Source organism: Cervus canadensis, chromosome 18, assembly GCF_019320065.1.
Source record: "Cervus canadensis isolate Bull #8, Minnesota chromosome 18, ASM1932006v1, whole genome shotgun sequence".
Classification (NCBI taxonomy): domain Eukaryota; kingdom Metazoa; phylum Chordata; class Mammalia; order Artiodactyla; family Cervidae; genus Cervus; species Cervus canadensis.
This window is the reverse complement of record NC_057403.1, coordinates 59,633,765-59,656,570: the sequence shown is the minus strand read 5'-3', so window position 1 is coordinate 59,656,570 and position 22,806 is coordinate 59,633,765. Positions and strand designations below refer to the sequence as shown.

At 43.0% G+C, this 22,806-nt stretch overlaps 1 protein-coding gene across 16 annotated transcripts in view; it reads left to right on the top strand.

The window, feature by feature from the left end:
• Nucleotides 1-22,806, top strand: part of WWOX (WW domain containing oxidoreductase) — an 886,111-nt gene that overhangs the window by 32,415 nt on the left and 830,890 nt on the right. For all 16 annotated transcript variants that reach the window (XM_043436487.1, XM_043436488.1, XM_043436495.1 and 13 more), the window contains exon 5: nt 17,823-17,929. In XM_043436487.1, coding sequence (XP_043292422.1) covers nt 17,823-17,929 — 107 coding nt within the window. The remainder of the gene's footprint in view (nt 1-17,822; nt 17,930-22,806) is intronic.

Genomic DNA, 22,806 nt, shown 5'->3' with positions numbered 1-22,806 from the left:
CTTGCTCAAACTCATCTCCATTGAATCGGTGATGCCATCCAGCCACCTCATCCTCTGTCGTCCCCTCCTCCTCCTTTCAATCTTTCCCAGCATCAGGGTCTTTTCCAATGAGTCAACTCTTCGCATGAGGTGGCCAAAGTATTGGAGTTTCAGCTTCAGCATCAGTCCTTCCAATGAATATTCAGGACTGATCTCCTTTAAGATTGACTGGTTGGATCTCCTTGCAGAACAAGGGACTCTCAAGAGTCTTCTCCAACGCCATAGTTCAAAAGCATCAATTTTTCTGCGCTCAGCTTTCTTCATAGTCCAACTCTCACATCCATACATGACTACTGGAAAAACCATAGCCTTGACTAGATGGACCTTTATTGGCAAGGTAATGTCTCTGCTTTTTAATATGCTGTCTAGGTTGGTCATAGCTTGGACACACATTTTTGTTTTTGTTTTTTTAAGCGTGGCACAGTTCAGCCCCTAAGAACCATGCTGTGAGAGAGGCATTCCTTTCTGTCAGTGATGCTGCCAGCTGATGGACAGGCGGCCCTTTGACGAACGCTGAGTGCTCGCCTGTACTCGGTGCCACTCTAGGACCTGGGGATACAGTGACAAACAGAATATGCCCCCCTCGCTTGGAACGGACTTCCCGATGGTGAGTGGTCTTCAGAAGTAGCTCTTCTCTTGTCTGGTCTTCATGACCTGTTGGAGGCAAGCAGGAAATTGCCTCTTTTCCAGAATTAGAGCAGGCTGCCTCGAGCAGGTGCTTTCCCCATCTCAAAGGTGTCGAAGTGTAGGCTGGGTGGCCGCTTGCTGACGATGCTGCAGGAATGACTTGAGTGCTGGGCAGGGCTCTGGGTTCATAACGGTTGATTGAGGTCCCCTTCTGATCCCAGGATGTTCAGCTCCTGTGGATGGACTTGTTCTGAGATTTCGTCTGTTTTGTCAAGTACACAATACTTCTTTCTGTTTATCTTTCAGAGGAACAAGCAAAATGTTTTCACAGCTTTCATCTTTTTTTTTTTTTTTCAAATTCCAGGCTGTTGAATTTTAACATCTTTTTTTTTTTTTTTTTCCCTTGGCACCCTGGGCTCCTTTGAGACTCTGATGGGATTTCCGGCTTCTTTGCACAGGGGGGTAATCAATGTGTTCATATCCTGGCATTTCTGTGCAGGTTTGGGAGGTGGGGAGGATAGTCCCTGGATCCTGAATTAAGAAATCCTGATAGATTTCAGGAATTATAATTAGTAGTAGCAGTTAAATACACATACTTGCTTTAGAGAGTGCTTTATTCATGAAAAAAAAAAAATCATTGAACTGAATAGAATTAGAAAATAAAAATATGCCTGGAGAGGTTGATGTTTCTATTGTAACGGTTGCTTTTCTGATAGAAATTTTTCAGCATGTAATTAATAAAGTATTACTGATTTCAGAATTACCCTTAGCTAAACAATGGAAATTTCCTAAATACCTGGCAGGTAATGAAAAAAAAATTCAGTTAGTGACAGCCTGTCATAGTTGAATCTAAAACCTAGGGGCAAAATACATATATTCTATGTAGTTTCCATTTCTAGAGCCTAGGTTTCTAAATTCTTCCTTATAAAATTTTAAATTTCTTACTTTTTTTTTTTCTGTGAAAGATTGGGCCCCCCTAATTATTGATTTCCTTTTTTTTTAATAATCTCTTCATAAATTTGATTTTCACACTGAAGGCAGTTATTAAAATCATTCTTTTGGTGGTCAGTAAATGTAATTGATTTAAGAAAACTGGAAAGATTTGATACTAGAATTAGCTGATCATCCAGGACGTGACATTTAGCGTCTTATTCATGGAAGGTCCGTGGTGGATGTTTATGGAATTTAATTCAGGCTTTGCCACACTTCTTGCAGAGCTTTATAGTTACTGCCTCCGTGGGAATAGAAATTGCTCAAATATTATGTGATGAAAAACTAATGTTAGTTTACTTAGAACAAAACTGTGTAGCAGTGTGTTATAGCCACCGGAACTCCTCAGCCAAATGTTAAGTAAATGCAGTGAAAACATTTGTAAGACATCATCATTCTACAGAAGAGCTAGTTGTGCCAGATACTGCGTCACGAGCTGGATGCTCAGCGACACACGGGTTGTCTTTCTCACCCCGGTATTCCTGTTATCTTGGTCATCATTCGCCTTAGATGTGATTAATTCCCTGGCACACCCAGAGAAACAGCATCTTGCTTAAGCATTGGCTGCGTGTAGGGTGTTCCTTGATGTCACGATTATGGGCGAATCACTTGAAATGAATCCTTTTCCTCGATACACAGTATTGTGCCACTTTCCATGGAAAGACGAAATCAATACTGTTCCCTGTAATGGAGGTTTGCATTTTTCTAACTTCTTATTTAGGCTGATCTGAGCAAAGATGTTCAAATTTCCATTTATTTGAGCAAGATGGAGTTCTTGCTACGCCGAAGGAATATTTTCAGCTTAGTAATTTACTTAGAAACTGCCTCACTCTATGTTTGATGTTAAATTTGAACTAAAACAAAGAGCATCATATGACACGGGTTCTTACATTAACATTTTGTTGGATTGGAAGCAGAATCAACACATTAGTCATCTTAATTCATTTAGGTTGGCTTTCTCCACAATTCTGGAATCCAAAAACAACACATTTGTCAATTTTACACACAAAGAGAGAGGCAGGATGTAGTTTATAGTTAAACATCCAGCTTTGCAATGAAAAGCCGATGTAGTTATAGTAAGTTGAATGACATTCAGGGTGAAACAAACAGTGCCATAAGATCTTGAGGCAAATTGAATACTTTAAAAAAATTTCTTTTATATTTGTTGAAATGAGATTCTCTTTACAAATGCTTTTATAGAATCTCGTAAACTGTCTAAAATTAAGTTTTCCGTGGTTGTTATCCAAATGAGTTCCGAACTTGGCTGTTGTGACTATTCGATATTAACGTTTTCTTTCATAGAAACATCTATGGGTCAAGGCCACCTTCATGTCCTCCCATGCTTTTTCCTTGTTTAGCTTCAGGTCAGCTTAGAATTGAATATTAAAAGTACTTTGTCTATCCCAGGGGTCAGCAAACTGTGGTGCGTGGGCTCAGCTACAGGCCCTCCCTGTCTGTTTTTGTAAATAAAGTTTTATTGGGGCAGAGATACTCACTCATTAACTTACTCTCTGGCTGCTTTCATGTTTAAAAAGGCAAAGGCAGAGACCACGCCGCTTGCAGGGCCACAGAAATTTGCAAGTGTTTACAACACTTGGTTTATTCTAGCACATGTTTCTCACTTAAGGATTCCTCTGATAAAATTTCAGAGTTGTTAAGAAAACAAGAGCTCATCCCACCTAAAGAACTGGTATGCTCTTTTTCATGTAATAAAGAAGGCACTTTCTTGCCTTTACCAAGGTTGCCAGGGAGCTCAGAACTAACATTTAAATGCTTAAGAAACTAGTCTACTTCAGATTCCTGATAGATCGGATTTTTTTTTTTAATATTAATGATATGGATGCACGTTTTCCCCTTTTTAAAAAAGTCAACTTTTTAAAACTATAAGTTATTAATAAAACTCATACATTTTAGTTGTATACATGAATGACGTTTGACAAATGTGTACACCTAGGAAACCACTGCCTCCAACCCAGACCCATATTTAAGCCTCCAGGGGAATCTCCTGCTGCTTTGCCCCACGTAATTTGTCAGTCTCCTCCCCCTTCTTCCCCCCAGGCAACCACTGATTTTCATGTTTTCTTTTTTAAGCCCCTCTCCCTTTATTTTGCCCTTTTTCCTTCCTCGGAAACTATTTGGAAACGTTTCTACTTATTTTGGCTTTACCAAGGGGCAGGAAAGCCTTAGTTCCTGACCAGGAATTGAACCCACGCCCCCTGCAGTGGAAGTGGGATTCTTTAACCCACTGGACCGCCAGAGAAGTCCTGATTTTCACAGTTTTCGTTTTTTTTTAAAGATTTTTTTTTTTTTCTAAACGTGGGACGTTTTTAATTAAGTCTTTATTGAATTTGTTACAATATTCTGTTTCTTGCTTTCCTATTTTTGGCCATGAGGCATGTGGAATCTTCATTGCCCTACCAGGGATGGAACTCGCCCTCTCCACATTGGAAGGCAAAGTCTTAACCAGTGGACTGCCAGGGAAGCCCTGATTTTCACATTATTTTAAATTTCTGGGTTGTACATGGGTGTTTATCATGTTGTACTGTAAATACTTCTTGGGAGAAGTTGAGGCACCAGTGTTGAATAGCTCAGCTACTAGAGAAGCTAAGGTTCGTTTATTCTGTTTGGTGACCTGCACAGATGTTTAGATTTCCATAGGAGAATCTGAGATGTATATCACAAGGAGAGCGTTTTAGCTGATGTTGTGTTAGTAAGAACCCTGTTGCATTGAAACCTGCTACTTGTCCAGGACTCTGCGTGGGTATTTCATCAGCTGTTTCTAACAGCCCTGCTAGAACACAGCTTCTCACTATTTTCCTCCATGGATGCAGACACCGAGGTTGGTAGAAGTTAAGTGTATCAGCTTCCTGGGCTGCTGTGGCAAACACTGCAGACTGGGTGGCTCAAACAGCAGTTTGCTGTTTCACATTTTGCGGAGGCAAGGGTCTGCCATCGAGTTGTTGGCACAGTTGGTTTCCGCTGTGGCCTCTCTCTGCCTTGCTGATGCCGCCTCCTTGTCATGTCGTTGCGTGGGCCTTCCTCTGCGTGCCCACATCCCTGATGTCTCTCTCCTTATGAGGATACAAGTCTTATGGGATCAGGGCCTCATCCTTAACGGCTTCTTTTACCTTCATCACCTCCTTAAAGGTCCCAGCTCCTAATGCCACATCAGAGGTTAGAGCTCCACATAGGACTTTTTAAGGGGACACAGTTTGGTCCATGACAACCAGTATGACTCCTGATCTGTTTTTCCTCCAAGAAATTCTTTGATTACATGTTCATTTCCTATTGTACATCTCTCTCAAAGCGCTGAAGAAAATCTGCTTCACCTTTGGAGACTCTGAAATGGTACATGCTTGAGGGGCAGCCTGCATGCTTGAGACAAATGAGAAAAACTGAGCTGAGCCTGCTCCTCAAGCTGTCTGATCTGGGAGGATCATCTCCACGGGCATCTTCTGTGGCTTCTGCCCAGCCGCGTGGGCTGCCACTGCTGAGAGTGGGGAGCCCTGCAGACCTGGAGGCTGAGCAGAAGCCCTGTGCTAACCCGAGTCCTCCGTCACGGGACTTGGAGAGCGCTGTGTTTCGTCTCCTTAGTGCGTCTTCATTTTAGTAGTTACTGCTTCTTAACCAATCTCAGCAAATGTCTGGTTACAGATTTTCCTGCATAAGAGGGTGTTGTAGGAGTCACCCGTTTTAGGACAGGTCATTGATAGACGCGGAGAGCAGAAAGTGAACAGAACCCTCTTCCTGGGTTATCTTGCTCTCACGGCTGAATTTAAGTCATGCTTATGAGAAGGTGCATCTTACAAAGTTAAAGGCGGTGGAGAATGAAAAGTCAATTTGGGCCCTTTAAAAGTGAACCTCAGAAAAGTGCTGAATTTCCCCAGCATGGTGTTTTGAGGACCTCCATGTGACTTTGGAAGCATAAAGGATTTTAATCTTTTCAAGAGAGGAAGGCATATACCATTTTTTTTTTTAAGGTGAGAGCTAAGGTTGATCAGAAATTTAAAAAGTTAGTTACATTGTGACATTGAAGGTATAGGATGGAGGAGACTTCATTTCTGGAAGCTCTCAATGGAGTAGAGGAGTATTTTTTTTAAACTGTTCCTTCCTGACCACTTCTTAACGGATAGGAGTTGGCAGACTAGGAGTTGGCAGATGGGCTGATTGCAGCCGCTTTGGTCGTTAAGAAAGTAACAGAAAGGGGTCTGTCTTTGGACAAGTGTGGGTGCAGAACCCAGGCGGCCGCCCTGTTTGCTTCAAATCGTAAAGAACCTTGTCTTGAGCAGAGGAACAGGGTAACAGCGGCCACTGTCATGAAAGGAAACCCCAGCCCAGCTGTGAAAACAGTGAACCGCTCGGTAATATAATACAGGCGTGCTTGCCTTTCAGAGCTGGGCTCTCTTCTCTTGAAGTGGCTGTAAATTCATCCATCAAAGTAAAAAAGGCCAAACTTCAGGGTAAATCTTTCCACTTGTAACCTTGTAGAAACACTTCACTTCTCTGGGTAGATACTGCTGTGACTGTGGAATTAGAAGAGCTGACACCATGGGGTGTGTGTGTGTGTATGTGTGTGTGTGAGAGAGAGAGAGAGATTGGGTGTGGTGTGTGTGTGATTTGTTACAGAAAAAGTCTTGCCTTCTAATGAACGTAAACTTGAACCAAACAGAATGTGTTGGGTTTGGAATTCTAGAGACTAGTGTACTTTGCTGTGTTAGTGGCATTGAGTAAAAGATGCTTTATCTTGTTGAAGGCCTTTAATACTTAGTGGTCTCCATGTCCAATGAACTAGACTTGAAAAAAAATTTTTTTGAACTGGGAAGCCTTTGTTTTTGCTTCTTCTGTTTCATCGTGTTTTTATTTTTCTTCCTAAGAACCTGGGCCAAGTTTGTAAAAGTGCCACACTTTGTTTAAAAAAAAAAAAAAAATCCAACATGGCATGCCTTTCTTCTTAAAGGGGGGTGGTCTTTATCTTTGATTTTAATAAGGATGGTCCTTTCAAGTCTGACTTGGAAGCGTTTTAGAAAGTAAAGGAAAAATTTGAGCAAAACCTCTAATGGCCATGGTGTTAAGATGGTCCCTTGCACCGTAGCTCATTGGTTGAAAGCATAGAGGCAGAGTTAAATGAAGTCCGTCCTTTAACGTTATTGACCTTGGCGAACACGGAGAGAAGGTTTATTTCTGTAGATTAGTTTTCCCTGCCCACAGGCCTATACACAGAGAAGCGTTTGTGAAGGCGAAGGATGGTGTTAATTCTGAGCCCTGTGATGAAATATTAAATAAATGAGAGAAGGTAATTTGATAATGCCTCACGGTTTGGGGACAGATTCCATAAAGTAAGTACTTTTATGTAACAAAGTAGCTGACAAGGCCTAAGCTCTTTGCCTCGACGCGATGACATGGGAAAGATATGAGTGTCAGGAGGCTGGTTGACATGGGGGCCCATGGCATTTCGACCATCTCTGTTGCTTTCCAAAGGACAGCTGCTCATTTAGCTTACATTGTGCGAGTGCTAAAAATGTAAACATACCTCATAATGGCTGCGAAGAATATATATCAAATTCTCTAAGACATGTTTATTTTTTAGTACTGATTTTTGTTTATTTCTCTGCACCAGGTCTTAGTTGCAGCACCTTCCACCTTCACTGTGGCAGGCAGGATCTTTACTTGCAGCACACGGGATCTAGTTCCCCGACAGGGGATTGAACCCCGGCCCCGTGCTTTGGGAGTGCAGAGCCTTAGCCCCTGGACTGCCTGGGATGTCCCTCTGAGTCATATTTAACAGGTGCCATTAGCAGACAGTTGGTTTTCCCTGCCCTCAGGAGCTCTTAGTTTGTGACCTGAGCCCATGTGGCGAGTGTGGTGGTTTGAAGGCTCACCTGCCTTGAGTTCAGGCCACGTCCCTTGGGCATCCTTCTCAGTTTTCGCCCTCCAATGTTGTGAGGCCCGTAACCTCTGGGATTGTGGGTTTCCTTGACTATCACTGAGGACAGTGATGCCTCTTAGGGTTTCTGTGAAGTGCACCTTCAGTTAGAGGCTGATTCTCCAAAAGTGCCCGACGCGGCGCCCAGCATGAGATCACCCCCAAGCCACCCTCTCCACACCTCTCTCTGCAGTCTTCTCTGGGTATCAGGGTGCCCAGAGAGCGCATCACTTGGAACAAGAACCGGTTTTCCTTTCTCCCTGGTGCTGATTTCTCTGTATCAGAGTTTATGAAGACTTAGCAATGATCCACGAGATACCATTCAGTCTTTTGTTCCTTATCCTAACAGGCTCTACACACATGTGTTAAAAACAGAAGTAGCATAGATGTTAATCATATGGAAAATAAGTCTTCCTCACCTCTGACCAGTAATAGTTCTTTTGCTGAAATAATCAATGTTATCACACATCTGAGCACGAACGTTCCCTATTTTGGCTTCAACCAGTGGGCCCATAGGTACCTGCTAATCTGTACCTTGATTTTTTTTTTCTTACTGACAGAACATGGGCACGTTTCCTGGTTTCTCCTCCTCCCTTCACCCTGTTCTTTTCTGTGTGTGCTATGTAGTTTATTTTGCCTAATTGATGGATATTTAGGTGGATTCCAAGTCGTTGGCTGTTATAAAACAAGGCTGGTTAAATACTCCTCTCACATTCTAGCTCATGTGGGCAAGGACATTTATTGGCTGCATTTCTGGTTATGAAATAATTGGGCAAAAAGGCTTGTCCACGAACAGTTGGATATAGTCCAGTCACCTCCAAAGATGTTGAGCCATTCTGTATTGCTTTCCAAGCCCCCTCCCCTGTCGACCTGTGAGGTTGCTTGTTTGTCCTGTGTCCTCACTGACACGGATGCTGTTTGATTTAGCTGTCCTTACAGAACACATCTTCGTTGGGCTGCTGAGGACCGTGTTAATTGTAATCTCTGGGTGCTTTTCCCACTGATTCGTAACACACTGGGATCTGGACTGTTCCTGGCAGGTCAGGTGAGCACTTACTCAGCCAGCTCAGTGGCGGCCCTGGTAGGCAGCCTGGGGTCAGTCTTGCCTCTTGAGGGGTCTCGGGCACTCAGGTGGAATTGATAATACAGCTTTACAAAACACTACCGTGTGTAAACACAGCCTGTTGACGATTCAGAAACATGCTCCAAGCAAACCAGCCATTTCCTGCTTCTCTGTTCTCACCGCTTGATTTGGCATCGTTCTTTGGTAAATATTTATATTTAGGACCTCCTATGAGGGGTGTGGGAGAGTCACCTGTGATCCTTGTATGTAGCAGTGTAGAATGCACGCATATAAAAGCAGGGCATGTTGTGACTTAACTGCTTCTGGAGAGATGGCTGTAGTTTTTATGTCTTAAGAGTTGGAGAGTGTGGTTAGTGTTTAGCGAGCACAAGTTCTAAACTCTCAGGGTTATCTGTTCACTGCATTTGTGGTATTGACCTCAGAGCTGTAGTGACTGCATGTCGAACTCGATGGGAAATGGCCTGGGAGCACTGGACTTCAGCAGCATGGTCAGTGTCCTACCATCATAGCTTCATTAACAGTCATCAGATCAGTGAGGAAATATGGTCCTTGTGCGTTTAGGAGAACATAGGTGAAACCCACATCCTTAAAGCTAGTGGTTTCTTGATGCTATCATTGTCCCAAATTTGAATTGTCCCAAAATCCAGGTCAGGATGAAAGACATGAGGCTCTTCGTTTTGCTCTGTACATGACCGTTGCTCTCCAGGGAGGGAGCTGGCTTGTGCTGGAAGATTCTGTAACTTGTTGATTGGTTCCTCCACATCACTGTCCTGGTGTGTTCTAGGATGGGAGGGTGGGGGACGGTGCGGAGGAGAGGAATCACCATCTCTCTGGCCTTTTAATTGTGTACCGTTAAAAGTAACATTTGTCTCCAGCGCTTCACAATTATAAATTAATAATAACAACCCATTAGAAATTACTGGTGTTGTAAGCCCCAAGCTCCTTTGGGCATCTTAATAAAAATGATAATTAAAACCATAATTTACAGTAAATGGGGACACTGCCCAAGTAAATCCACAATATGGAGAAAATTAAAAAAGTCAAACCGGAAGGAAGCTTCGTAGCACTGGAGGAAGAAAAGGGCCTTGTCTGTGGCCCGACTTGAGCGGGAGCTCTGTGGATGTCTGTGGGCCTGGCTTCCCAGCCTGGGGCTCTCTGTGCCTGGGGGATCTGCAGCTCCGTCTCTGTCTCCCCTACCTGCTGGCGAGCCTCCCTGGCTGTGGCCCCTGCTCTGTCCCCCCCAGCCCCCGCTCCCAAACCCCCATCCCCAGCCCCCCGCCGCCCCGGCTGTGTTCCCCGCCTGGGTAAACCGTTCTCCAACCCTGGATCCTGCCTCAGACTTAGATTCAGGCTTTGTACATTTTTTGCTTCCCGATGGTTTTCTAATTTTGCCCTTGGCTGTTGAGCATAAGAAGGTACCTCATCCCTTCTGACTGGTTACAAGGCTTCAGTATCCTCAAGTAGTCCATCTTTTGCATGACAACCAGAGGTGTCTTTTTTTTCTTTTTTAAATTCATTTATTTGGCTGTATCAGATCTTTAGCTGAGGCATGTGGGATTTAGCTCCCTGACCAGAAATTGAACGCAGGCCCCCTGCATTGGGAGCAGAGTCTTAGGCACTGGACCGTCAGGGAGGTCCCCAGAGGTATCTTCAATGGATTAGACACTAGTAGCACCAGCATCGGCAGTAATTCATAGAGCTACTCTACTCCTGAATTCTCACCAGTTTTTGATCTCGTTTTGCCCTGCACTCAGTCTTTTTTATTTTTGGCTTGATTAGTTCGTTTTTATGCTCCTTGGTCCCAGTGTAGTTTTGGGTCCAGCATTCCTGTGACCACGCAGGGACTCTAGGGGAAGGCAGGGCAGCTGGGTGAAGGAACCGGCACCACAGAGCCACCCCCGGGGTTGGTGCCATCGCGTCTGCCTGTGCAGAGCCGAGCGCTGCTGCCCGTCTGAAGGTGTCGCCAGCATCCTTCTTGCGCTTGAGGGAGTGGGGTTTAACAGACCTTAAATAGCATCTCAAGCAACTCAGGGTGAAGCCTTCTTTGAGATTTGGCAGATCACATGTGAAGGTTCTGACTGAGGCAGTGTCGTAATCAGGCTTGAGCCTCTGTCTCCAGCAGGGCTCTTCCCCGTGCGATGTGTGTCTGAGCATCTGATGTCTGCCGTGGTCTGGCGGGTGATGCCAGCCTTCTGGGGTGACCATGGGAAACAGGGGAGCCTGAACCCCGTGTCTAGGCCACCGTGGCTCCTGGGCCTGCCCATCACCAAGTGGAATGAGGGCCCAGTGTGGTTTGATTGTAAGCTTTTACAGAGAACCTGGACATCTGCCGTTGGATATATTGATATAATTGCCCTGATTTTTTAATGCCAGCAAGTGATTCATATTAGGAAGGAAGGGAGCATAGAAGGATGGAAGAGAGGGCAGGACAGAGAAACAGCGATGAAGGGAGGCAAAACGTGGGCCAGAGGAAGCAAGTCCACGGGCTTGATTTACTCCACCGTCACCAGTTTGTAACCTTGATTCTAGACAAGGAAACCTCGTGTAAGATAAGCAGGCATTTCATATCTTTGAAGTATGTTTTCCCTTTTTCTGGTCCTTTAATGTTTGTATGCAAAGCTTGAAACCTAGGACAGGGGGATATGAAACCCCCACAGTGACTTGATTTTTCCCAATTGGATCAGACATAACAAGTGCTAGAAAACTAATGCTGCCCATTGTTTTAAAACGTCTTCTGTTAGTTTCTTGATATTATTAGCTTTAAATATTCCTCTGGACACACTCTTGCCACCTCCACGCAGTTTAAGCTGGTTCAATTTAAACATTGTCATAAAGTTAATTTTTTATAAGATGAATCAGGTTATTAAATTTAGTAAACAATTGCCTTCATTATTTTGCACAAACTTTGGCGCTGGGTAGAATTGGCTTAGCACTACTACATTTCGCTAATTAAACTGGTCATCAGCTTTGGTATTACTGGAGTGAGGGATGCTATTCTCATGGGCTTTTCCTGGACTTGAGCAGTAGGTAGCATTATTAAACTTTTTTTTTTAATTTTATAAAACTCCACACACAAGAGATATGGTTTACTATAAAAGTGTTATTGTCCTTCCTAAACCATCGTCTTTTGAAATATCTCTGCTTTGTTTTTGCTTCCAAGGCAGTTGCACAGGATAAGAAGATGGAATTGTCCATTGCCGCTTTTAAAAGTAGGCTTGTGATGTGTAACGCACGGCTTAGATAAAGGAAGATAGATGGAAGAGTGTAATTTCACATGACACAGGGACAGATAGCCCAACCATAACTGCAGTCAGGAGTCATCTGAAGGAGAGAGGATGCAGACTGGTGACCACAGCCTGTTGCTGCCTCAGCATCAGATGTGCTGTTTTTGGTAATAAGAAGTCGTCTGCCACTGTTTATTTTGTCACGTGAGATGGCATGTTTGGGAAAATAAATTTTGGTAGAATAAGGGCATGCTGCCCCCCCCCCACCAAACCTGCAACCCCCCCCCCCCCCCCGATTTCTAGATAGTATCATTCAAAACTGCCATGATTGGTATTTTTGCAGGATTTCAGTATTTATTTGTGGTCTAAAAGGAAGTTTGAGGGCCATCCATGTTTTCACAACTTGGATTGTTTTCAAACAGTTCAGAATTTTAGCCTGTTAGCCAACCTGTAAGGACATTCGTCTCTTTGGCAGGTATTTATTGAACCCTACTGGGCCTTAGTCCTATGAGACACAGAGATGGAAAAGGCACTGATTCTAAGGAATTTACAGTTATCCTGCTAAACCAGATAAATAGAGCCCTAGGACCTGCTTGGCCCTGCGTTGAGTGTTGATGCTTCCTCAATCCATTAAAAAAAAAAATAAGTTTGCTGTGGCTTGGGAACTCTTGGGATCTAGTTCCTTGAGCAGGGATTGAACCCAGGCCCCGTTCATTGGGAGTATGCAGTCTTAGCCACAGAGTTCCCATGCTACATCTAAGCAATGGCATAGCCAAATTAATAAATAAATAAATGCATCAATTAATTAATTTTGCTAATGAGTGCTGAGGCATTGCCTCCACTATCTTCCCCCACTCACCGTGTAATTTTTTTTTATGTTGTTTAATCGCTAAGTCGTATCTGACTCTTTGTGACCCATGAACTGTAATCCACCAGTTTCCCCCGTCCATGGGATATCCCAAGTAAAGGTACTGGAGTGGGTTGCCATTTCCGTCTTCAGGAGATCTTCCTGACCCAGGGATCGAACTCGTGTGTCCTGATTGGCAGGCAGACTCTTACTGCTGAGCCACCAGGGAAGCCAACTTTTTTATACTCTTGGGTGAAAAAGCGATGTAAAATATCTCTTTGGATTGCTCTGACCTGGAGACTTCATAGGGACACAGAGTCCATCCTTTCCAACAAGATCGGGGTGGGAAAGGTCCTGCGATTGCAAGTAAAGTCTCTCTTGGCCGCTTGACACAGCCTCCCTGTGGCCGTCAGCGTGTCATTAACCCGAGGGGTGCGGCACGTCAGTCAGGTGGACTGTCCCAAGCTTGCGCCCTTGCAGCTCTGAAGTGGCTGGGCTATGAAACCTGGTGTTTGACTTCTCTTGCTTTCCCTTGTGTTCTGGGTACCTTTTGCTCACCGGTGACAAGGGGTGAAATTGGTGTCATGGATCCAAATAAGTGAATTTCAGGTTATTGTTTCTTGCCTCAAAGATGCGGGTTTGAGCACCTTTCAGTACATGCACCAAAGAGGAGGCAAGCAGATTGAGATGTACGATATCTCAGATTTGAAATTGTTTGTGTATTTTGACCTCAGATTCAAGTGTAGGAGGTTGTCCTTCAGTTCAGTTCAGTCATTCAGTTCAGTGTCCGACTCTTTTCGACCCCATGAACTGCAGCACGCCAGGCCTCCCTGTCCATCACCAACTCTGGGAGTCCACCCAAACCCATGTCCACTGAGTTGGTGATGCCATCCAACCATCTCATCCTCTGTCGTCCCCTTCTCCTCCCACCTTCGATCTTTCCCAGCATCAGGGTCTTTTCAAATGAGTCAGCTCTTTGCACCAGGTGGCCAAAGTATTGGAGTTTCAGCTTCACCATCAGTCCTCCCAATGAACACCCAGGACTGATACAATGGGAAATGACTATATTTTGGGCTGTAGAGCTTGGCATAAACGGTGGTCAAGTGTGTTCTTAAGCCAGTACTTAGACAAATGGAGTGGTAGATCTTGTGGCTAATTTCTTTCTCTTTTAAGTATTTACTTATTTACTTGACTGTGCTGGGTCTTGGTAGCGGCACATGGGATCTAGTTCCCTGACCAGGATTGAGCCCAGGCCCCCTGTCTTGGGAGCATGGAGTCTTAGCCAGTGGACCAGCAGGGAAGTCCCTAGCTAATTTCTTTAAGTTCTAGTTGATGTTGAAACTAGTTAACTCATGTGTTGCTGTTGGGAGCAGAGCTCGGAGAGAGTTTTTTCAGTCATGATGGCTGTGCTATATTTGCTAGTTCATACAAATCAGAGAGAAGGCCCCAGACTTCCCGCTGAAGTGGATTTTGGAAAGGGTCAGTCATTAACATTTGTTTTCCCACTGACTATGGTTAACATTAGACTCCTAGTGTGCGTTTACTGTTCACTCCCCATTTTATTAATAAAGGATGACTGAGTTTCTGATGGGTTAAAGGCACAGCCTGATGTCTGATAGCTTATAAATAGCTAGAGCTGGGTCAACACAGACGTGTCAGACTCCTGAGTTTTCCACTGTGCTGTGCTGGCTTACCTTGAGAGCGAGTTTATGTAAATAGTCTGGCCTCCATGCAGACTAGATCCGTGGCAGTGGTTTGAATGGACTACCCGTGCTCGCCTCTTTCACGTGGCAGCCTCAGTAAGATAACGGCACTCTGATTGTTCCTACATACAAACATTATCTTGGAAACGCTAATCTGTGATCATCTGACGTAGCTTTGGCTGAATTACATTGCTGCCTTCTCCAGTAGAATTGATTTCTTTGTCGTGGCATATTCTGTGTGATTTTCCACACAGTTTACAAGGTGTGGTATTTTACACTTCAGAGTAGTGGGGTGATAGTCAAGCTCTGAAATTAGATTCCTCCCCTCCCTTCCCCTCCCTTCCTTTCTCTTTTCATGTCAGTCGTGTATAAGAGTTCTAGGTGCTCCACATCCTTGCCAACACTTGGTGGGGTCATTATTTATTTTTTAATTTCTAAAAGTTTTAGCCATTGTAGCAGTAAATATGTGTTATCATCTTATTGTATCTTTAATTTGCGTTTCCCTAATGACCGGTGAGTTCAAGCCTCATAAAATAGTTGAGTTTTTCTTTATTACGTGGAAGAGCTTATGTGAGATTGGCATTTTTATTTTCGTAAATGTTTGGTAGACTTTATTGTTCAAGGCAAATGGATCCAGAGTTTTCAAAAGAATTTTCTTTTAAAAAATCCAGGTTTTTGGGAGGTGGGAGGGGGGATCGGGATGGGGAATGCGTGTAACTCTATGGCTGATTCATATCAATGTATGACAAAACCCACTGAAATGTTGTGAAGTAATTAGCCTCCAACTAATAAAAAAAAAAAAATTAAAAAAAAAATTAAAAATCCAGGTTTTTTTCAGTTGTTCTCTTTCTCCTTGCATCAGTTTTTAAGTGGTGTCTTTCTGGGAATTTGTCTTTTTCACCGATATCTTAAATCTGTTGGTGTGAGGCTGTTAATTATCCTTTTTAAGGTCACTTTAGGGTTGTAGACTCTGACTGGCGTCCTCTTATTCACACGTGACGTCTGCCGTCTGTGTGCTCCCTTGCTCACTCACGTGTCTGCCCTAGTGTGTGTGCTTCCTCTGTCGTCTCTCTCTCTGGCCCTTCGTCAATTTTGTTTTTTCCCCAAGGCAATGACTTTCGGATTCTTTGTTCCTCTGTATTTTATGTTTGTTTTATTTTTATTATCTTCCTTCTACTTTCTTTAGGTAATCAGCTGCTTTAAAATTTCCTCTAATTTAATAGATGCTTAATAGAACTCATATTTTCTTCCTTTGTCCTTTTTCCATGGCTTTAGCTATGTTCTGTAAGTTTTGATATGTAGGAGTTTTATAATCATTTAGTTTATTTTCTGATTTTCATTGTGAATTTTTGAGTCATAATTTTTTGTTTAGCAATGTGTTGCTTAGTTTCCAGATGGGAACTTTCTAGGGTCTTTTATTGATTTCTGATTTTATTCTACTATTGTCAAAGGGCATCTTTTACAGTTTTAATGTTTGTTTGGAATTTGAGACTGTTGCCCTGCACATGTTCAGTTTTGGTAAATATCCGTTAAGTACTTGAGTGTACGTTTTGCTGTTGTGTTCATTGTTTAATATTATCACTGTTTATCAGTGATTTAATATTTTCAGGTTTATTAGTTAAAGTCAGAAATCTTCTATTAGTTCCTGTTTATTGACTTATTTTTATGTTACTGATACGTTAAAATCTTTCACTCTGATTATGAATTTGTGTATTTCTCCTCTTAATTCTGTCAACTTTTGACACATGTGTGTATGTATATAGAATTGTCACATATTCCTCATGGATTAGAACTTAAAATTATGAAATATTCAGGTTTTTCTCTTATACTTCTTTTGGTTCATCTTTACATGGTATGTCTTTTTCCATTCTTTTAATATTTTATCCTTATATTTAAGGATATAAAACAAAACATACACACTTGTAGGGAGCCTGTTGTGTGTGTGTGTATATATATATATGTTTTATTCAGTCTGACAGTCTTTGTGTTATTGCAGTTTTTAGTTCACTTTACTGGGATTACAGATATATTTGGGGTTAAATATATTACTTTATTATTGGCTTTCTGTGTAACTTTTATATTCCATTTTTCTCCTCTTTCTTGTCTTTTTTCTTTTTAAAAATTATTCTACTTCCCCTTCCCTTAACTGGTTAAATTTGTATTATTTTACTGTTATTTCAGTGGTAATTGTAGAGATAACATCCTGTGTTTTTGACTTACTAAGGTTCTCATATAAATTAGCACTTTCTGGGCAGTGCAGGGGTCTTAGAATACTTAAATCTCAAGTACTTACCTCCTGGGTTATATGTCATTATTGTCAATATAGTAATGTTCACTAGGTGTGGTAAATTTACAAACTATTACTATTATCATTTAGAGTTTTTCATCTTTTTACCCTTTATATTGCTCTGTCATTTTCTGCAACTCCAGATTTCTATCTAGGGTCCTTTCCCTCCTATCTGAAGAGTATCCTTTAGTATTTCCTGTATTGTAGACATGCTGAGGATATATTCTCTCAGCTTTTGTTTGCTTAAAAATCTTGTTTCTCTTTATTTTTGAAGGGTGTTCTCACTGGGTATAGAAGCACCAAATGCTGGCTCACCTCTCTTGGCCTTTCAACTTCTCCAGATGTTAGCCCCCCAGATTCTCAATCATACTGAGGGGTGTGTGTGTGAGTGTGTATGTGTTGTTTTGTCCAGCTTTCTAATTGTTCTCAGCAAGAGTGTGGGTCTAGGAAACCGAGTTGCCATTGCTGGAAGCAGAAGTGCTGGAAACATTTAAAATAGTCCAAGCACGCTGTCAGGAACTTATTAGCAGATGTTTGTTTTGCTTTCCAGGTTTGTTTTCTCTTGTTAGACTGTGAACTCTTTGAGGACAGTGACCATGTCTCAGTCTTTGTATATCCTTACCCTTTGTATTGAGCACAGAGTCTGGTTGTTGTCAAGCAGTGGTTCAAAGGCTGGCCGTGCCGCAAGCTTTTCTGTGGTGTGGCCTTCACCTTTGAAATCACTGTGTTCCTGGGACAGGTTTTCTCAACCTCAACGCTGTAGACATTTGAACCAAATGATTCTTTGCTGTGGGGCTGTCCTGGGCCATATCGGATATTCTGTAGCATGCCTGGCCTTTACAGGCTAGATACCAGTAGCACACCCACTTCCCATCACCCCCCCCGGCCCCCCCCCCCCCACACACACACAGTAAAGTCAGTCATTTTCTGACTACTGAAAATGTCTCAAGATAGTTGCAGATTTCTTCTGAGGGCAAATCCCGTCTAATTGACATCCACTAGAGTAATGCATAAGGTGCTCAGCAAAGGCCATTTAGCATCATGATTTGGTGCTTTTGCATTTGTGTTTCCTAATGTGGACTTTCCTTTAAACCACAGGGTTTGAAACTGCCAAATCTTTCGCCCTTCATGGTGCACATGTGATCCTGGCCTGCAGGAACATGACGAGAGCCACTGAAGCTGTGTCCCGCATTTTAGGAGAATGGGTAAGCGAGCGCTTACATTTTTCTTTTTAATTGTCAAATACACATGCCGGGATAAACACTTGAAGGTTTTAGTACAGTTCATAAAGTTTATTGCTCTTGGAATAATGTTTTCTTTGTTTTTAAAGTCATATTCTCTTTGTTTATTTTATGAATGAAAGGACAGGCAAGCCGTTTATAGTTTGTTTATGGTTCTCTGTCAATGTCATCTGCTTTATTAGTCAGAGGTTCCAGAATGTTTACTCATTTAGCTCGTTTATTAAGAAAAACAGAATGTGGTTGACGCCCTCGAGTGTGACTAAGAGGTTATGTGCGGTTTTCAGAATGATAAAGGGGCAGACTTTAACCCTGTCTCGGTTTTTCCTCTTTGCTTTTCTCTGTGCAGATGTGGGTGTTGATGTGCCTGTGTGCACAAACATGTATTGAGGGCAGTTGGTGCTCTTGGGGTTAAGGATATAGCATCAAATAAAACAAAATACCTGCCCTCATGAACTTCTAGCTAGAAGAAACCAACCATAAAGGGATGATTAAAGTTTAACATGATGTCAGGTTGTTATAAATGCAGTGCAGGCCAGTGAAGCAGAGTGAGGGATCAGGAGTGGACAGCGTGGGCTATTTCAGCTTGGGTGGTCAGCAGAGACCCCTCTAAAGCTATGATGTTTGACCCAGGCCCTGATGAAATAGCGAAGTAAGCCATGCAAATGTCAGGGGAGATGCTTGGCGGTGGACATGTGCCTGGAGGCTTCCAGGCTCGGTGGGCACGCTCGTGTGCCTGGAGGCCGGGGGAGCGGGAGGGGGTTGCCGAGGGGCTCAGAGTCACTGTGGCATGAGAGGCTTTGAGTCAGAGTGACACAACTGAGTGGGTTTTTTTTTGTTTTTTTTTATTTTTTAACATGATCACCAGGCTTTGAAGTAACATACAGACCTCATTCATTCCCATGCCTGTGAAGTGCCCCAGTGTCATAGGTACTGGGTGTCTAGCGTTAAGGAAAAACAGGTGTTGTCACTGTCTCTGTAGAGCTTTCAGCTGAGGGTGGAAGACAGATCAAGCCAAAGATAGATAAACACCACTGTAAACTTGAAATGAGGCGAGGTGGTATTCCAAAATGGTGAAGGATGCCAGAGAGGCGGGGCATTTGGAGTCCCCGAGAAAGAGGTGGCTGAACTCAGATCTCAGGAAGGATCGGGGGGAAAGGGGAGAAGGGTCAAACTGAGCTGAGGGAGTGATCTGCGCGGTAGCTCTGGGGTGGGGGAGACAGGTGGCTGGAGCGGGGCGTGGAGGGGGCTGGATAGTCCTTGCCAAGATTGTCTTCATCCTCTGAACACCGTGGAAGATTTCTTGCCATCTGAAGAAATAGACCATGGTCTGTTTAAGAGAACGTCCGGCCTTCTGGGCTGAGAAGTTATGGAAGTCAAGAAAAGGGAGATTTATTTCTGCTTTTTCAAGCAGGATTTCAAACTTAGTATATTTTAAATGAACCCTTGTCCTGATCTCACTGGATTCATTATTTTGAGTTAAATTAAAAAACAGGGCCCATTTTTTTTCCAGTTATCTTAGCATCTTTCTAACTCCAGAGTTAGAAAAATGTATTAACCTCTACTACGTGGTATAGAGTAATCTTTAGAGATGTATAGAGAATGAATGGTCATAATGTGCATATGGTTTGAATCTTCATAAAGTGTATACGATGAAAAGTGAAAGTCCCTTGCATTCTTCTCTTGGGGGTAAATATCATTAACTATTTCCTGTATGTTCTTCCAGAAAAGGTTGTGTATACTAGCTAAAACACATGCTGTTATGTACTTTGAATTTTTTTCCCACTTAATACTAGAGGAAGTCTTTTATTCTCAGTGCATAGATGTACCTTGTTGCTTGTGACTGTTGTGTGACACTCCATCACTTGTTGAGGAAGTCATTTATTTGTGTGGTCTTCCAAGTGATGCTCTTGTGAAGGTCAGTCTCTCACATTTTCATCCAAAGTTGGCTGTCAACTCTGCCGCAGTGACCATTCTTCTTTTTTTAGATTTGTTTATTTTTAATTGAAGGATACTTGCTTTACAGTGTTGTGTAGATTTCTGCCGTACATCAGCATGAATCAGCCATGGCTATACACATGTCCGGTCCCACCCACCTCCCACCCCATCCCACCCCTCCTAGGTTGGTCTCAGAGCCCTGGTTTGAGCTCCTGAGTCATACGGCAGATTCCCACTGGCTATTTTACATGCGGTAGTGTTTCCCTGCTAGTCTCTCCATTTTCCATTGTATTTTAAGTACCACGTCTTCTTTATCCAGTCCTCTGCTGGTGGACGTTTAGGTTTCTTCCATGTCTTGGGTGTTGTAAATAGTGCTGCAGCGAACACTGGGGTGCATGTAGTTTGTTGAGTTATTGTTTTCTCTGGATATATGCCCTGAAGTGGGATTGCTGGGCTTAAGTATTCAGTTAAATGTTAGTTAGCTGCTGCTGCTAGTAATAATAATAAAATAATTTCTTATTCATGCATGAAAGTACAAAGGAATGTTTACTTTTCTTAACCTCTCCAAGTGGCTGAAAGAGGAGCTGTAGGGAGTGTGTTTATCGGCCTGACTCCAGTGGAGTTGCAATGAATTTTTTCTGTCTTCATATGTCTGGACTCCTACGTTTTAATAGATGTGTATTTAGTTTGTTGATGAGTATTTTCCAGTGGAGCTCATATTAGCACTCAACTGTCATTTGAAAAGCCATCTTAATTATTGATGTGATTGCTTTTTCTATTGTATTTACAGAGAAACACACTTTGCATATATTTAGGGAATATTGTTAAGGGATCAGTCATCAGGAACAGCATGCAGTGGTTTATATCAGAACAGTTATTGAGAAAGCCGGGAGATGAGGGCTCAGAGAAAAGATTTATTAGTCGGAGCTAATGGAATGTGCACGTGTCAGGGAGAGCGTGCGTGCTCGGCTGGGTATCGCCACGCAGTTTGATGCTGGGGGGACTGAAGTATCACAATTATTCTAGTTTTCAATAGAGTTGATACTCGGTCTGTTTATTTAGTTGGAGTGAAGTTGTGTGGAAAGCTGACAGTATTATCTCATACTGCAGCCTCATTGATAAGCATCGGAAAATAGTGATTTCACTGTCATTGTCAGATATGGAACGCTTGGTGCGAGCCTACGTGTTAGACAGTTTGCTGTGCTTTTAATGGATGCTGGCAACCTGTTTTCATGACGCGGTAGTAAGGAGTGAGGCGGGGAGGATCCCATGTGAAACATTGTTCGCACTTCTAAGAACCGCTGGAGAAATCTAGCTACTTCTAGACTCTCTCTAATCTGCTCAGTGACTTCATGATCCTGTGTGCTTTAGTATTTGTGGGCATTTCCCCCACTCTCCTGTGATAGAAGAAGCTTAAATCTGATAATTTACCTTTACAGACCAAAGGCCTTCTTTCATGAGATGTGTATATGTTGAGGGGAGACATGTGGGGTGGCTAACATACAAGCTTGATGTCTGTCTAGTCAGGCAACTTGGCTTGGAAAAAGTGATCATTACTCAATGCATTGCAGAGTGTAAGGCTCTTCCCCGTTGTTGTGAGTGATCTCTAGCTAAACAAATATAAAAACTCTTAATCTTTTTAATAGTTACAGACTGTTGGGAAGAGTTCATCCGACATCAGCTGCTAGATTTGTTCCTCGTTTCTTTACTTTAAAAATTGTTTCTATGTATAGTATTGGATTTTCAGTAGACTAAGTGTGGTGTAAACAGGTCTGCACTCCAGCAGGAGCGGTATAAGCCACTCGCTTTAATCACCGTGTGCCCGTCGCTCAGTTGTGTCTGACTTTAGCAGACACACACACACACAGGCAGAAAGGTTCTACCTCGGGACATTTCTGTTTACAGATGTCATCTCCTTATCATCAGCTGCAGGTAGGATTGGGTATTCATAGCTGCCTCTGTCCTCGGCACCCTGCTTACTGGCACTTAGCAGTGAAGTATTTGTGTATGCGTGAAACCCATCTTGCAGATGAGGCTGTAGAGGCTGGGAGAAGGGGGAGGACTTTGCTGAAGCTCACACAGCTGGGAGCCACATGGTGGACCCAAGGTGTGAAGCCGTGTCTCCCGAGCCCAAAGCCCTTCTCATTACCCAGTCCAGAATGACTGGTGCGTGCTGTGGCGGAGGACGGGCCTGTTTCACGGGCTTGGTTTCTCTGTCCCTGATGTGAGGGTCCCTGTGGTCCTCCAGCAAAGAGAGCCTCACTGGTGGCGTTCTGAAACCCAGTTGCTGAGCCTCCCCTCCCCGAGGAAGCTCTTCCCAGACTTACATTTCAAGTGGTGCACAGTGTATTTACTGTTGAACTTCAGCTGCCTCTTTGCCCTTCCCTGTCACAGGCTCAGGAAAGGTTCTTTATCAGATAATAAATTATTCATCCCTCTCATAGACATAATCGGTTGCTAAAATATTCTGAGTTTCCTCTGTCTCCAGAATGCCTAAAACTTGTGATTGGTTCTTCTCCTCTAAGTTTTTCCATTTCATTTCTCATTCTGAAATTTTTGCATTGACTTATTAATCTTGCCTGTTATTCATTGTCTTTGATCACCATCTCCTTGTCTTCGTTTGCGTATGTTGGTTTTTTCACCCAGTCATGAACTGAATATTTCAAACTTTGCATCCATTGTAACCTTTGCATAACGAGGGCTATGATGTACTGCTGAGTTTTAAAGAGTGCAAAGTCAAGCGTAGACGGAGAGCTCCAAACCACCACTCCCAGCCGGGAGACTCAGTGCAGATGCAGTCTTTCATCAGTACGGGGCCCTGAGTTCTTGTGAAACAATTTCGACGTAGTGGGGAGAGATGGATTTCATTTTCAGATGATGTTCAGCCAGTGGTCGACAAGTCTTGC